General features: G+C 37.6%; 1 protein-coding gene across 1 annotated transcript in view; it reads right to left on the bottom strand.

Moving 5' to 3' along the window:
- The window catches only part of pemt (phosphatidylethanolamine N-methyltransferase), a 52,565-nt gene that overhangs the window by 15,438 nt on the left and 20,071 nt on the right, over positions 1-17,056 (bottom strand). The window contains exon 3 of the mRNA XM_007560438.2: positions 6,331-6,446. Coding sequence (XP_007560500.1) covers positions 6,331-6,446 — 116 coding nt within the window. The remainder of the gene's footprint in view (positions 1-6,330; positions 6,447-17,056) is intronic.

Genomic DNA, 17,056 nt, shown 5'->3' with positions numbered 1-17,056 from the left:
GTTGATAAATTAAATTATTCCAAACCTGCCTTTTGTATTCCCTTGTTTGCTTACATGTTTGTTTTAAATAAAGTTTTGTTTAGATGATCTGAAACATTCAGATTTGACAAAAAAAATAAGAGGCAAAAACATACAGAAGTCTGTAGTGACCGATGTCTTAGCCCCTTACAAATTTCCCCCTCAGTTGCTTCTCTTTGCAGGATGAAAATATGCAAAAAAAAAACTCAAAAAAAAAAAAAAAAACAAAAAAAAAAAACCTGTTCTATAGTATGAGAAACAATTTCGCAGAAGTCAACAATAAGCCGTTATCCTCTCTCAGCAGAGGCAAAATATGTAACTGTAGCAAAGAATCAGGTCGTAGTGGTTGGCCTTGGTAACATCCAATATGATGCAGAAATGGACAAACCGTGACCTATATTCTCTATTCGTGGAAGGCAAGAACTTTACTGCCGCCAGTTTGCCAACAGACAAAAGAAACCATCACAAGTCTTTTTTTTCTTTGTCTTATTAGAACTGGAACATAAGCAAAAAAGAGGTTATCCAACCCCTAACTCATTGCACTCCGTCCTACTGCTGTCAATCATTTGGACTGTCCAGATTCCACTGACTTCAGTCAAAACTCAGAAAGGCATTTCCAGATTTGATTACAGGCCTGGACAAATCCAATGGGAGTAAAAACACATCAGCAAGAAGAACCATCTGGTGTGACTGCCACACACGTTTTCTATTAAATTAGCATCTTTTAACTATTGTCCAAAATGATGTGATTGAAAACAGCCTTGGTTCTGTCCATTCTCTGAGGATGGAACCTCAGAGTCTGGCCTTTCCTGTGGTGTCTATAGTCTTCAAGCAGCTGTTGTAGTGAACTGTGCTATAAATAACTAACTACAGTAACACTGACTGCTGAGTACTCATGATGTTGTCTAGAATGGTAAAACTGAATTTAGACCAAAACCAGCAGTAGCTTACCTGCTCAATATTTAATGTTAAATAAAGATTAAAGTCCGTATAACATCTGGTTCACATGGCAAGATTTCAAAACTGATTTTCAAAATCACAAAAATTAAGATAAAATAATCAGTGTGAGGTGTTGAGCTACGCAGCAGGAGCAACACACCACTCACAAACCAATTTCAGTCACCAACATCCAGATGTCAGATGGAAAATCTTGCAAAATCTCTCAAGAAATATTCTGGTGTACCGTAACAGTTGTTTTGTCTTCTGTGTATTTAAAAGTCCCTTCTGTGTTTTCCTGGCCTTGCTTTCTGATTGGCTACACTTCACATTCAACAGGCTGTGTTCTTGTTCGTCCTTGCAGAACACGACACTGCAAAATCTGTGATACCAAGACAATCTAGCATGGCAAAAATTCCTGATTGCAGATAGGACCGGTTCTGACATCCTTCCAAGCGGACCAGATCACTTGAGATGGGGAAACTGGGACAAAATACCTTGTGAACTAGGGGTACAAATTTTTAAAACTACCAGAGTTTCTCATAATGTGAAGAAGGGCAATAACCTCCGCAGATGATTGAAATTCCATAATCAAGTGTACCAAGTGCCTATGTTTCTTGTGACTGATTCCTTAATATCCCACAATCCGAGTGGATACTATCTAGAGAGCCAATGCACTAACAGGTTAGTGAGGCACAAAGTGCCAATCTGGCTGATGTGCTTCTTGAGACTCGATGGGCAGAATCACAACCTTAACGGCTTGGTGTCACATACAAAACAGTTCGATGTGAACACCGTTTCCAGATGAGTCACTTACTGTGCGACACCAAATACACATCTATGGTTGTAAAGGTTTACCTTTGCATGAACGAATTCGGTGGACGTTTGCTTTGAGTGCGCGTGGACATCTGGGGAGTGAAGTATGGCCAAGGATGTTGGGGCCTTAAGTCTTACTGGCTACAAAAACGGCTTACCTTCTAATCCGCAGCCACACTCACACAATGATCAGCAGATTGCAGTACACTGTGGATCAGCATCTCATTTCCACCACTGATCTTCACTTGTCACCTGAATCTTTTGTGTAATGCCCACCACACTACTGCTTATCTGTCTTATGTTTCAATGGCGCCCTAAGAACTTCTGCATCGCCTTATAGCACAGTAGTTTACACACTTTGATATCAAGACTAAACAGAATGCATAAGATTTGTAGGAGATGATCATGAAATGATATAAACACATTCTCCACTGCAGTCAAATCAATACAACTACAACTTCAGGTAAAACATGCTATAAATATCTATGCAGTATAAATAGATAAAAGACAACCAATTAACAATCTATTTGCATTTTTCTGAGTTCTTTTTTTAAGCACAGCATTTGCAAACAACAGTCGATGAAAGGCTATTCTGTTTATATTTAGTGATACTAAATGTGGAGAGCCCTATATTACAGATTTGATTAGGGCTGTTAATAAAAGCATTGAGTGACTTCATCTCCCTGAAGCCTTATAATTACACTAATGAGAGGCAATGGTGAAGCATTAAGTAGGGCTCAATGTATTTAGTCTCACTGACTATGTTTATTTAACCTGCATTTAAGAAGTTCCTTTGACATTTTAATGATTTTACTAAATAATCCCATTGATCAGATCAGTGAATAAACCTGGTTTCAATGTTTTGACTGTATGGTAATTTTGTGTTTTAATCAAAAGAACCCAGTTCTTTTGGTTACACAGACGTTATCCTTCAAACTACTGACTTTGAAAGAGCCTCAAAGGATCTGCAGACCTCTAAGGTCACACAAGTGCACATTTTTGACACACAGTTGAAATTATAAAATGTAAACTAATTGGTCTGATAGGATTGACACTCATCCATTCGATGAGTGCCAAAACAAACTGTATATACTTATTCATTTGAAGTAAGAAGTACTACCTTCCACAAGCTTCACAGAATAGTGGAGAGCAGTGGAGTTTGCAGGTATTTTGGTTCATTCCTACAGACTTGTGTAACTGATTCACATTTCTACATCACCTTCCTCGCATAAACCTTTTCAACTCTGCTCGCAAAATTTCTATGCGACTGATATGTGAGTTTCTGTAAGCCAAAACATTAACTCTGTTCTTACGCCAATTTGTCGGTGAGGTTAGAGTCATTGTTCCATTGGAAGACCCATTCGTCACCAAGCCTTTAATGCCAATGGACTTGAGATGTTGCTACCATATTTTCACATAATGTTCTTTTCTCATGACGCCATCTATAAGTGCATCAGTCCCTCCTGCTGAAAAAATAGCAACAAATAATGCTGCCACCTCAAAACCTTTTCTGCTACAGTTGCAGCGGTGTTCTCTTCCCCCTGTTTCTACTGCATTAAAAAACGTCCATTATCATCAATATGTCAGCAGACCACAGCAGGCGGTCTGTTGAAATGTATCTAGGTCATTTGCAAAGTATAATCTGTCATTTTATGTTGCTTTTGAAAAAACTGCTTCTTCTTCGATAAGTGGCCTTTTAGCACCTCTTTCCACAAAAAACGGCAGCATTCTGGCTCGTGTGTTTTTCACAGTTGGATTTATACAAACATACATGAACACTGACCAAGGTAAGAGAGGGCTTCAGTTGTTTGGACATTAGGGTTAGACATGTGAAGAAACATAGCAGTTCTGGTGGTTTTTTGGAGCTCTGCTTGATTTTTTTTAAGGAAAGAATGATGGAAAGAAGGAAGGAATGAAGGACATGGCTCGCTTTGACAAAAGTCCTTTGGCAGATAGCAGTTTACCGGATCATTCAATTAGTCATCAAAGCATGACAGTACACACTGACTAAAAATAAATAAACTAGTTTATCACACTTAAACAAGAAATGTATTCTTGAAAAAAAAAAAACATTTTCAGAGGAAAGAAAAGGAAACAAAACCACATCTGAAATGAAAAGGTCTATTGAAATTGAAAGAGCGGAGAGGAATGTGTCAGTAGTAGTAAAAGGATGTGATATTGGATGTCAATTACCTCAGCGAGAAATGAATGAACGCAGTACTGACTCACACTGGGAAATGCAGGCCCTCAAGGGAAAAAACATAACGGCTGCTGTAAAAGCAGCAACTGTTGCAGCTCAGATTGGATTGTTCGTGTCCTTCTTGTAAAACTCTGTACATGTGGCGTTTGGTTAGGCAAGTGGAGGCACAATTGGCACATCTTCTGTCTGTGTCATTAAGTATCAGTGTACTGCTCCCTCAGAAAAGATTTCTTCTCCTGTGCTCAAAACACAAAGTACATTTCTACAAAACAATGGTAATTAAATACAACTATTTAACATAAAATAACCGACATCATGAATATTCATCCCCTTTAAGATGACTGACTTAATTCAACCAAGATTCAGGCAAATGGTGCTACTTGTCTCCCAAATGAGTCACCTGAGTGCTGTGAGTGTGTCTGTAGTGAGTGTAGACTAGAGATGTGTTAGTTTGTTTCAAAGCGTTAAAAACATAACTGATATTTAACTTCTAATAATTATCAGTTATTGGCCACAACAGCATAATTAATATTGGATCCTGTTATTGCTCTAAATTTTTATATCCCTAAATTTGTAACCATGCTCCATAAACGTTTTGTGAAAAGGCTGTTAATGTTTTTTAAGTGACCAGACATGCTTTCTACATTACCAGGCACTGAGATGACAATAATTTGCATTACTGTACATCATACTCCATTATACAGTAGCAAGGGGGGCATTTTAGGGTAATCAGTTTTTAGCAATGTGGTCTGAAAAAATAATTGGTAAATTTTGTTTTCAGCGAGGTCCTGGCAATATTTCCCTTACAGATTAATTGTGTCTTAAAAAAAACTACAAAAGCTAAAAGTCATCTCAGATAACTGGATGGAAAAGCTATTCTTCTCTTCGCTCACGCTTTTTGTCCTTGAATATGTGAATGAATTGTTACATTTATCTATATTTAGTTTCACTGTGGGCAGGATTATTCTCTTGAGAAGCACAAATAAAACTGCAATGGTAATATATGAAAAGCCTGTTGTTTCTCAACAGTATGCTGTCAAACATCTTGCAGGGGAATACTGTGTACGCCAGTTTTCTGCATCAATAGTCAAATAGTGGAGAACTTGCAAATGATAAAGGTATTTATTGTGCTATTGTGATTGTCAGACAAACTAAACTCTCTAAATCCTGAAAAAAGATGTGAAGCATTTCTGTGAGCAGGCTTCCCATTAAGATCTACGGCTCTTTGACTGGTCAATGACATATTATTGCCTTAGAAATACTTCTATAATGCTTTTAACTGTCTTATTAACAGACATGTCACTCTTCACAAATCTCTAATATAGGATAGAAATAACCCCTAGTTTACTGCTGAGCTGTCCAGTCTTTGAAAAGATCAAGATAACACTTGGTGTAAGGCCAGGCACTCTAACTCACAGAGTGACTGGCTGGTATTCAAACATCTTACAAAATGCGTTAATTCCCTTGTTAAAGAGAATAAATTCCAGCTTTATGTTGAGAAAACTACATTGAAACTTAAATGACCCCAATAAATTGTAGAGATTGATTAAATCCTTATTTGGAGTTGAAATGAGCTATGAAATACCTACTTATATTACGAAGGATGCACAAAACATCCATTGACCATAATTGCACAGTTTGACATTTAGAAAATAAATTTGCTAAATGGAATTGCAATTAAAGAAAAAAAACAAACAAAAAAGAACAACAACTCGTTTTTAGATCAAATGTTTTAACGTTAGGACGAGGTGTTTGTTTTTGGCCGTAATTAAATGTTTTTTTGTTTTTTTTAGCATCAAACAAATCATGTGACCAACAACAGGATGTTGCCACTGGCACGAACCACGAAGAAAACGATGGCAGGAAATGGTTGGAGGATCGTGGCGTGGTACATTTTTTGTGACTCAACATGTGAACAAACTTATTCACGTGATTTTAATTGTGTTTCTTAATTTAATGGAAACACTGCAATTGTGAAATTGTGTTTTTTATTTTTGCATTAGCGGAATACTGAAAAGGTTTTGTGCACATTTGTAATAGAATGCACTTACTGACAAAGCAGCCATTCTTAACTGTTTGAATGAACATTTCCTCAGGAACCTTGTTTGAGTCTTTGGGGCTACAATGTAACTTACATCCATCAGTGTGTGAATGTGTGCATAAAAGAGTAAAAGGCTGAATTTTTATATTATGAAGCATTTAGAGCATAATGGATGTATTGTTGAAATTTGGTTGCCACAGCGACCAAATAACATTTTGTGATTATTTTTGTATCTTGTTGAATTTTGATAGCAGTTAATCTCGTGACACTGTAATCGTCAGTGGAAAATCCTGATCTTTTTTCTTCTTCTTCATTTTACCTGTGGCTCCGGAAAACGTTGAGCAGAATGATGACGAGTCCCAGACCGCAACAGGCCACGTAGGGGCCACCAAAGAGCCTGGAGAGGCACCGAGTACGATGCTCCCATCGTGCCACCTGCAAAGAAAGAAGATCAGCAGACAGCAGTTACCTTCAGTTCAGAAATCCTCCACATTCGTTTGCCTCCTTTAGAGACATAAAAACAGGTCCCTAATTAAAACAAATGGTAAAAAAAAAAAAAAAAAAATTGATGCAAAAAGGTTTTAGGCACCAATATGAAACATTGGTTCCCTAAACGAGTGCAAACTTTTCTCATTAAAATCTTCTTTTTGATAGACATTTCATTTTGACATTTTCCATTTTTTATACTAAAAGATGTAGTGCACAAAGTAATTTTTTTCCAAAGTTTACTTTACCACTGATAATGCCAGTAATGTCCTCTACTAAGCTTTTGTAGTCTATATAATTCCGATGTTTTTAAATTCATAGATCACAATGTCACAGTGTCTGCTCTGGACTACATTCTGATTCAAAGACCTTGACACATTTAAGGCTATTGTATGTGTGTGTATGCAATTGACTTTTATTTAACTAGTGTGCAAAAAGGAGATGCCACAGGTACGTAAATTTTAAAAGAAATAATTTATGACTATTAAGTCTGACTATTTTATTGCATTTCTTTCCAATTTTTCCGTGGAGGCTGCAGAAACAAAGGGTTAAGGAAAGAAACCTCAACATTTCTCTCAAGAAAAACATTCCAGCACTTTTCCATTCTGAGAATCCACTGAAAAAGTGGCAGCCTATACAGTAAAAAATAAAAAGCTTTGCTGCAATGGTAAGGTTTTTTTTTTTGTTTCTTTTGGTTTTTTTGGCATTGGCACATTAAGCAGCATGTACACAAAGATGATTGACAGCGCTAAGACCTTTTTCCTGGCTCTGATTGTTGTTTTTGTTGCTGGAAGCAATGTGGAATGCAATAGCAGTAGGAGTGGAAGGAAGTGGAGGAGTTTGATTTTTTCACCTTATCTGTCTCATATTGACGACTTTGATGTCACTATGAGACGGTAACAGTGACAGTTTTAACATGTAAAAACTTTTTATTTTTTAATAAAAGTGACGTATTGCAGCCTTAACATGTATTCATGGGTGGTCATGGATTGGCTGCCTGGTAAACACTAGCCAAAAGCGCGCCAAGTAGCATTCCTACATTTTCTTTTGTATGTTTTAGATAAGCGAAAAGTCGAATTTTCCACCGATTATTTGGAGTTATGTCTCAGAAAAATCCACGAATAAGCAAAGTCCAGTCTATTGACCATTTAGTTCTTGCGAGTTGTTTAATCCACTCAGAAAAGCTTTGTGTGTGCATGCAACTAGCTGCAGTAAGGAACTATAATTAGAAAATTTCATATGATATGTTGGATTATAATTACTAAGAACTAAGTTGTATTTAGCTAATATATCACAGGGTGTTGCATGTATTGTAGGCTTATGTAAATTTTTCAATCAGTGATGCAAATGTTTAATAGCTCCTTTTATAAACCTATGAAAAATTATTTGTCTAAGATTTAGTTTCTTACTTATTATTGATCATTAATTCCACTGTTTCTAAATTGACAAAAGAAGTTTATTTTCTGCACAGACTATAATTCGATAGGTTGACCTACCAAGACAGGATTTAGGGCAGCAGCTGTGCTGTCATCAACATTCTTGTTTATGAATGTTGCTGGTTCTTTCATCTCAGTCCGTCATAACACACTAATTTACAGAAAGCAAATTCTATCAGCTCTGCAGGTTAAAATATATTTACTTGACCAGTTATAGTTAAGAGTTCTTAAAGAAATGAAAAAAAGTCGAATTATTTTCAAACTGTGGGCTGAGGAAGTACGTAGATGTGAATCAGACAAAGCAGACAGAATAAGACTTTTTCCATGGTAACATCTTTTCTATGTTTAGAGCTAGCCAAGCTGGGAAACAACATGAAAACAGGTAAAAGCTAGAGGAGACGACTTTTACACAATAAGTCATTAATTTACAATCATCAGACAACAAGTGACGGAACGAAGCCTCCAGTTTCCTTTATGTTCTCTTTTAATCCTGGCCGCCAGCCGACTCCAGCTCATTGTTCTCTAACCTCTTCCTTTCAGCAGAGAGTGGATGTATAATTAGGCCTCAAAGCTTGAGAAGGCCCGCTTGGTCCGGACTCATGCTTCACATCCGCATGCTGATTACATCAGAGTCTGCTCTGTGGGGCACCGAGACACAGCAGCGCACCACAAAGCACAACAAAGGCGATTATAAAAGAGGGAAGAATTAATGACTAGTCTTTCCAGATAGCACGTTTGGGGAAAGTCACATTTATGATGGCGTGTATTATAACGTCGCTGTGTGGCATTTTAGGCCTGGAGGCATTATGTAACGGCATTCTTTTGTGTTGAGCGACAAAAGGTTTTGGCACCGAGACTCGAACATAGAAGAACTGATTAAGCATCCTGATGAAATGCCCACACACACATACACACACACACACACACACTGACAACTGACTCAAACATGTCAGAGAAACCCAAGTGTGGCAACATGCTAATAGCATGTATGTAGTTAGCTCCTTAAGGTTAACAAAGGTAAGGTCACAAGTGGGTGTTTACTGGACCAGAGTTTAATCATTTTTATGACAAGAAAAGTCATAAAGAAGACAAAATAGCCCCATGTTGACATTGGTGAACATGCAAGTAAACAGTGCTTCTAAAACCAATAAAGCAATTAATCCAGAGTTAAACATACATTACGCTTTTCCACTAGCACCTAGCAGCATGGACTGACTCAACTCTACACAGCTATTATTCATGATTAATACTGGAACATTAAATTACACATTCAAATAGGCTTATTTGAAGGCAACTGACATTAAGCTAAAAGAAACATCGAGTCCGTACTGCCATAACAGAGCCAGACCTCTTTTAGTACTTGTACTTTCCATTTCCTCTGCCTAAGAAACATCCAATACCAAAAATCTATTGACACCAACCTGCTGCTGGGCCAGAATAAATAACCTCTTTCGGGGAATGGGGGCAACTCAACGGTTAATACGTTAGCAGCATCAGAAATCGCCTGAATTTTTGCTTCAGGTCTGCTGATCTGATAGTCCCGCAGACCCGGTTTAATTGGGACCAAATTTGCAACATTTGTTACATTTTCAGCTGGTGTGGTTTGCTTTCACTCCGAACCATGTCAAACAAACCGAACCTTTTGAAAAATCTGTTTACCTGCACCAAGAATCACTGAAGGAAAACCTCTGAAGGAGACACTGAGCGTAACTTCCTTCTTCTAGAGTAGAATCAGCTGTGACAAGTTGCATGACTTCTCTCTCGAATCCCAAACCAATTAATAAATCTTTTCTTTGCTTCCATATTTTTGAGCAGCGCATCTTTAGAACCAATCAAACACTGGGAAGGCTTTAAGAGTCCATTTTCAATAACACCACTACTACAAACAATACTACTTTACAAACGCATAGTTCACCAAATAAATAGGCTGAAGGCTTATGCTTGCCTACCATGTTCATGAACTTTGCAGCCAACTGTTCTAAAATATATCTTATACCACAACGTCATTCACATAAAATCCCCTCCTCCCAAAAAAACACCTGCACATAAAAAAACATTATGCTTTGTTGCTCCAGAAAATTACATCAGTGAGATTTTTCACAGGAATGCTTCGTTTTTCTTCACAGTTTGAATTGATGCCAGCGTATTTGCAAAAACAAACCAAAACTGAATAATTATAGTCAAACTATCACATGTTGTGCATCATTATGGCTTGTTTTCTACATCTAAAAAAGATTTTAAAAAAAGAAAGATTGTTTTTCAAAATCAAATGAATCTCATGAGAGCCTTGTAAAATGAAGAGTAAATAAGAAGGGGGAAAATTACATAACCATTTCAAATGCCCTCAGCAACATGGGATATTGAAGATGGAAGGAAGATAAAAAAGAAAAGATGGAAGAAGAAGGAAAAGTGTAGACAGAGAAATACAAAACGCTTCAGTATAACTTCAATGTTACATTCCTGCTGATTAGCACAGCAACAGGTTGCAACCACTTCAAAACATTTGCAACATGATTAGTTCTAAGTGGTGACATTCAAAATCACCAATTTGGGGAGTAATTTAAATCCAAACCCTGTAAGTTTTCCCACACATTTCTTTTAACCCATTCAATAATCAATAAATAAAAACGTTGCTGTCAAACAGAAATAGTCTTCATTCAAAGGCCTGCAAATATTGACTGACAGAGATCTTTCCCTCCCACAGCGTCACCATCCAAAGAAACTTTTTGAAGACATTTAAATAATAAGAGTTACAGCCGCATTTACTTTCCCTTTTAAATAAATAAAGTGTCTATTTTTGAATAAAAGTGAATGTTGATTTCTCTGGATTTGTAGTGTGCAAAAAGACTGGACTTAAGATTTGAAGCAAATACTTTACTGAAAAAGATGCAGGTTGTTGTTGGAGACAAACAAAATCTTCATCTGGACATCCTGTTGTTTTGGGCCACTTAAAACCAGAATAACAGCCCAATCAGGACAGCAATGGCTCACATAAAAAAAATCAGGCGGATCTTACGAATACGTGGTTGTTGAACTTAAAACAAAAATTCAGGTTTATAAATGAGTCTTTCTTCTCTTCTCTGAACAAAACTGATTGATCATTTTAAGATGGAAATAGCAGTGTGTGGAAGGATTCTTGGTTTCCAAGGGCAAAAACAACACAGTGTATAAAAACACATATTTTCTTCTGCTCATGTTTTTTTGTTTATTTATGTTTATGTATAGGCATGCTATTTTTTTCGCATGTCAAAATAGCTGCATAAAAGCACCACTTGTCAGCTCTACTTATCCAGAGCACACACACTGGCTGACGTTTTGCATGGTTAAAGAATATAATCCTACTGAAGAAATTTCCATGTAAACAGAGCTCTCTTCAATGCTAAGAGGATAACGCCGACAGTGACACTCTTAAACCTCAATGAATTTAAAGATAAGAGCTGAGCAACATCTACAAAGTTCTTACATCAATCTAGCTGGATAATAACCTGTTTTAATCATTTAAATTCGCCTCCTTAAGTAAAATCAGCATTCATGAATGGGGCACTTTAAAAATTATGGAAGCCCAAACGGGACAAAACTGAATAAATAATTCCATTATTTATTCAATGTAAAATTTATTTACGCAACACATTTCAAAAAGCTTGAACTGCACAAAGTGCTTCACAATGTAAATGCAACTAAGGTAAATTAAAATACATAAAGTGAATCAATAAGTAAATGCACCATGGGATAAACAAATGTTGAATCGAATGTTTAAATGATTTATATACTATGCCAATAAATCATTAAAATGCAAACTTAGAACATTTATTTATTTAGTGGCATGTGCAATTAATTGTTTCCTTATGCACTTATTTATTTATTTATTTATTTAATGTTGTCCCTTATGGCCCTTCATAAAAAAACAACAAAAGCTGGAATGAGTAAACAATAAAAGCTGTTCAGGCACTTAACCCCAAATTGCCTACCGATCTGCGCATCGGTGTGAATGTATATGAGTTCAGTCCATTTACCATTTGATGACTGTGGGTGGGGGTCAAACTGACTAGGACAGAGTAATAAAAACAATAGAGTGTCAACTGAACTAAAAAGAGATTGAAGTACAGCAACAAAAATAAAAGGAATAAAAATATTTTAAAATGATGACAAAAGGCATGGATCACTCTTGGCAGATCCTCGAAAGGGCCACCGCATCAGGATGAAAAGCGACTCAACAACAGGACAGAACAAAATGAAACAGAAGCTATCCCGTTATTTTCTCATCTCTCCTTAAGAGCCACATGAGAAGAGTTCCACATAGTCTCATCTTCAAACCCGAGAACACGGCAGGAATCACAGCTGGCACCCTCAGCCAAAGTTACTGCGGGGTGGCATTTGTGGCCAGAACGTCTCTTCTCAGTCAGAGATAGAACGGCGGCTTCACACATCATCATTCAGAAATCATTTGCAGCCACTCCAGTGGTCGGTGGAGTGTGCTAAAAATACTCAGGTGCTCCATGGACAGAAAGCAGATGATGTGATCGAAGCAATCTGGAAGAGTAACACAAGGCCTGGGCAGGGAGAGTACAGGGAGTGGCGCCAGAACAGCAGAACTGGGAGCCCTTCGAGACTAATTCAATAGAGGCTTTAACAAGCTCCTCTTGTACCATCAGCCCACTTCTGTCTCACATCCAGGTGCTCCAAAGACATCTGTTATGTGCGGCAAGATGGCAGAAATGGAGAAAACAGAAGTTAAGCTTCAGCCCAGACATTGTTTACACCAAAAAAAGAAGAAAAAAAAACCCACACAGAATTGAACCCCAAGTAGAAGTTATGTAATGTAAAAAAAAAAAAGAAAAAAAAAAAGTGTAACTGTGGTTCTTTTAAAGCAACGTTAGCAGTGCTAATTTGCGGAGCCCCAGGGGACCCAACAGTGGACTATGATGATTCTCTCCGCCTGATCAGCAGCTGATGGTTTATTGACTGTATTAATGTGCGGCCGTGTTTGATGGAGAACACTTTGCACACAGGCACAGCCTAGTAATACGGGTAATAAGGGAACGAGAACAAGAACATGGACGGATCACATGCTTACATGCATTAATAACACTTTAATAATAACACACCTTGGGTTCAATGGATAATTTCTCATCTACTGAGTTCAAGAAAAATACAGACTACCAAGAACTGACAATGACTAAATTGATGCTTCCTTAAGTTGTCTGAGTTGGCTTTCTCTTCCTCTCTTCCTGCTTTCCCACCACTTCTTCTGACAGAAGTCTCTTCCTGTTAAAACTGAGGATACCTTTACATGAGGTCGCTGCCCGCAACATTCTGGTACTTTCAGATGTTAATTGGGAAAAGACTCCACGTTTAGACTGTGCCGCAAAGATAGTTTGAATCAGCTGTCATGCCGGGCCACTAGATGGTGCTGTGATTTTAACAAGTCATCAAATCTGCATGTGCTTTTGACCCTTAGCTTCCACTTCATTGTAAACAGTAACTCGTCTCCGTCTCCCATGAACAAAGGGCTCTTGTAACACATATTACTTATCAGAAATTGTGTTAAAATGAACAGGGTAAGTAGCACAATGCTATCCACCATTGTTTTAGTTGTTAGCTGAAAGTTTGTGTGTTCTGCACTTTCACACCTGCGGAGTTCTTCACTTACAGAAAACTTTCACTCCCACACCTGGTTTCAAAAAAGAAGTGCCAGAGTGAGAGACTCCGGTCACCAATGCGGTGAGCTACTGGATCGCAACAAAAATGGTACAGTTTACCTGAAGAGCGGCTCTGTGTAAACAAAGTAACAAAAACTTGGAGGGGTGCAAGCAGGAATTATAGTTTAGAAGTTAGTGCACACCACCTTCGTCTGAGTCAACAATAAACCTATCTTAATCAGTGTTTACTGTCACTGTTAAAATAAACAAACAATGCTTGGTGGGGGGGGGCAAGTTCAGCCTGGTGGCCCACCAGGCTTATAATACACTGGAGGAAACCCTCCAGCTTCAAGTCCATAGGAGTAGTTTCTGTACTAGCTTAGCACATTTCTAGTCATAAAATATCAAGCTCTGTCAGGTCAAATGGAGTCAACATACATTTCTATGTGTAGACATTTTAACTGAGCTTTGCCTGGACCATTGTAAGACATGAATACGGTACCATTCATGAAACAATGTTGACTTTCAGTAGCTCTTGCAATAACATACAGAACTTCCTGTACAGCCCCCAAAAAGTCATTGTTAAATGCATCTGCCCAAAAATGTTGTACAACTGCTTTTTCCTTTGTTCCCCTTATATGTAGGTCAGTGGGAGGATCAGACTCAGGTAACTGATGAGTGGAACCATCTCCATATGTAGGGACAAGATCAAATGATGTTTAATATGCCGTCTAATATGCTGTTTGCTCCGCCAGCCTGACCTCTGCAGAAGGATTGGTTAAAAATGCATGAATCGAGTTTGTTCAGATGAGGCTGAACTCTGCTTGGGAGGGTAAGGCTCTATGCATAATTAATTACATATTTAAAAAGTCTCACTAATTGGAAATGCAGTCCAAAGCTTGAACCAATGTTATGATGCATCAAAAGTGGAGAACAGCAACACTGATGTGGAAAAAAATACCTTTAGCCAATTGCCAAACCAGATTTTTTTCCATTATTATCAAGGGTGAATTTCTACCCCATTTGTCAACATAATCTATTTATGCATGACTGATACTGAAAAGACCAAAACAAATATTTTAAAAGATTCTCTTTTGGGTAAAAATCAATGTAAACTGAGTCATTTTCATTTTCCGGTGATGAGAGACAGCTTCGCACAGCAGAGCTACAGCCTCACATAAAATACAGAAGTGGATTCACTGAAAATCCCAAAATTATTTGTTGTAAATATACACGTTCACAGATTGCTTTGCTCCTGGGGGAAAAATGCAGTTTGGGGAGGTAAAATGCTAAGTGCAACAGTGAGATATTAACCATGCCAGATGCAAATGTTTACCTGTGCTTTATAAAATCCTTCGACACACATTCTGATTAGACAAAGCTCCTTTTCAAGACATTCTTCCTCAGAATTCTGGAAAAAATGTCAAAATTGTTTGTTTGTTTTTTTTTCAGTGGCCCTAATCCTCATCTGTAGCTACCTACAATATCAGTAACTAAGAAGAGCTTTTGGCTCCTTAATTATACAGTAACGGTATAATGAAAGAGCAGCAAAATAGAACGAGCTATTCAAATTAACACACAATCACTTCCATGCAGCGTACATCTGAGAAAACGTACCAAACTCTGAGCACAGAAGGAGCATATTAAAGTTCTGGCTGTACAGCTCAAGGTAGACACACTCATACAGTAACACAAACTGACAAACATACACACACACAAAATCAGCAGCATGCTAGCTGACACTTTAATGCACAGTCCTTGGCAGACACAGTGCCTCTAATAATTATCCTGCCATTAAGTTTGTCTTTCAAAACCAACGTTATGCCTCAGTGTACGCAAGTCTTGTACGTCAGATCTCAAAAATAACTTGGCTGGATGCTGAAAGTTGAATAAAAATATGACACTTGAAGGAAAATGTCAGCAACATCAGTCTGAAGTCAAGTTAGGTTTAGAGAGCCACAAACTCTCAGAATAAATGACTGTAACACAGCAGCTTCGACAGAAATGCTTTGATTTCCTTTGAAAATCAACAGTTTGTTTGTGATACCAGTGTAATCAGTACTTCCAGAAATACGGTCTATTAATGACAAACAGAAAAAAACCATTTACAAGCAAACCCATTCAGCAAACATATTGCAAACATAATTACAAACCAACGTAAGACTGAGAAACAAAGTTCAATTTTAGTCTAATTGCTGGTGAGTTTGATGACCAAATAAACAAATGTCCAGGAAAAATGGATGTCAACTAACAAAGAAGACTTTTTCATATTTAATGCAGTCAGGAATGGCACCACAGGAGGACACAGCAGTTTCTTTGTACCAGAAACCACCAGGTCTCCTACAGAGAAAAATAAAGACTACTGGGATTTAATGACATAGAGAAATTAAACTCCGATAAAGTGTCTTGGAACTGATGGTTTCAAATTGAGTTGAATGAATTTATTTCCATAGGGACAATTGTTAAGTATGAACACATGCCCTGTACTTTATTTCATAACCAGATTCATTTCCAGCTGGGCTGAGCAGCTAAGTGTTGTAAAATAATTGATCAGAAGCTTACAGAAGAATGACAAAATCATTCCGAAACTGTTTCAAGGTGCAGTACAGTCCTGAATTTAAAATACGTAACACCTCACCAACACACCACAAAGAAACATAAATAAGTAAATAATCTGAGATGTTATGGAAATACAAATAATGAAATCCAATGATTTTTCTAAAACATGAAATTTTGGTTTTGGTTTCTTTCTATACAGTGTGTGTGTGTGTGTGCGTGCGTGTGAATATCTGCAGCTTTAATCATTGGCTTGATGTAAAAAAAGCATTTTTCAAAGCAAGTTCCAAGAATCCAGTCATGAGCAACACGTGCAGCTGCATGGACAAGGACAGACTTAACATATCCATTGAGCAACCCATCAGGCCGTCTTCAGTGTTTTCTCTCATGTGGGCCTTTGGTGTCCTTTACCTCTCTTATTTTGTATTGTTCATTCAGATATTCATCAGGACTCTGTGGCTTATCTCTTTGTTCTTCTGTTTTTCAGAAATAAAAGAAAAACTTGTTTTGCGGTTTAGACGTGACACTTGGGTTTGGAGGTGTACATCTGCTCTGCACACAATGAAATCATTCTCTTCTTTTTCAAGGATTTAAACTCCGGATTTGCAGATTTTCACCTCATGCTGTGCTTCTCTTTTTGTTCAAACATAATAAGAACCCCAACAGAGAGAGCAACGTGGAAGTTTTACATAACCAAGTTATTCCATGTATGTATGTGTGTGATTGGGCAGCTTATAACTGTAAACGTTGTGTTATGTGCTGCCCTTTTCACGGTTTATTTCAGTCACTGTTGTTATGATTCACGTTTCTGGACTGTTCGTGTCATGCCTTAATTGGTTTTTTGAATGGTTTTCAGCTTCTCACTGCACTCCTTACCCTTACCCACCCAATCACCAAATGTGTCACTGGGATATTGATCCTGAATCCA

The sequence above is a fragment of the Poecilia formosa genome, unplaced genomic scaffold, assembly GCF_000485575.1.
Source record: "Poecilia formosa unplaced genomic scaffold, Poecilia_formosa-5.1.2 Scaffold4, whole genome shotgun sequence".
Classification (NCBI taxonomy): Eukaryota; Metazoa; Chordata; class Actinopteri; order Cyprinodontiformes; family Poeciliidae; genus Poecilia; species Poecilia formosa.
This window is presented reverse-complemented; position numbering and strand designations above follow the sequence as displayed.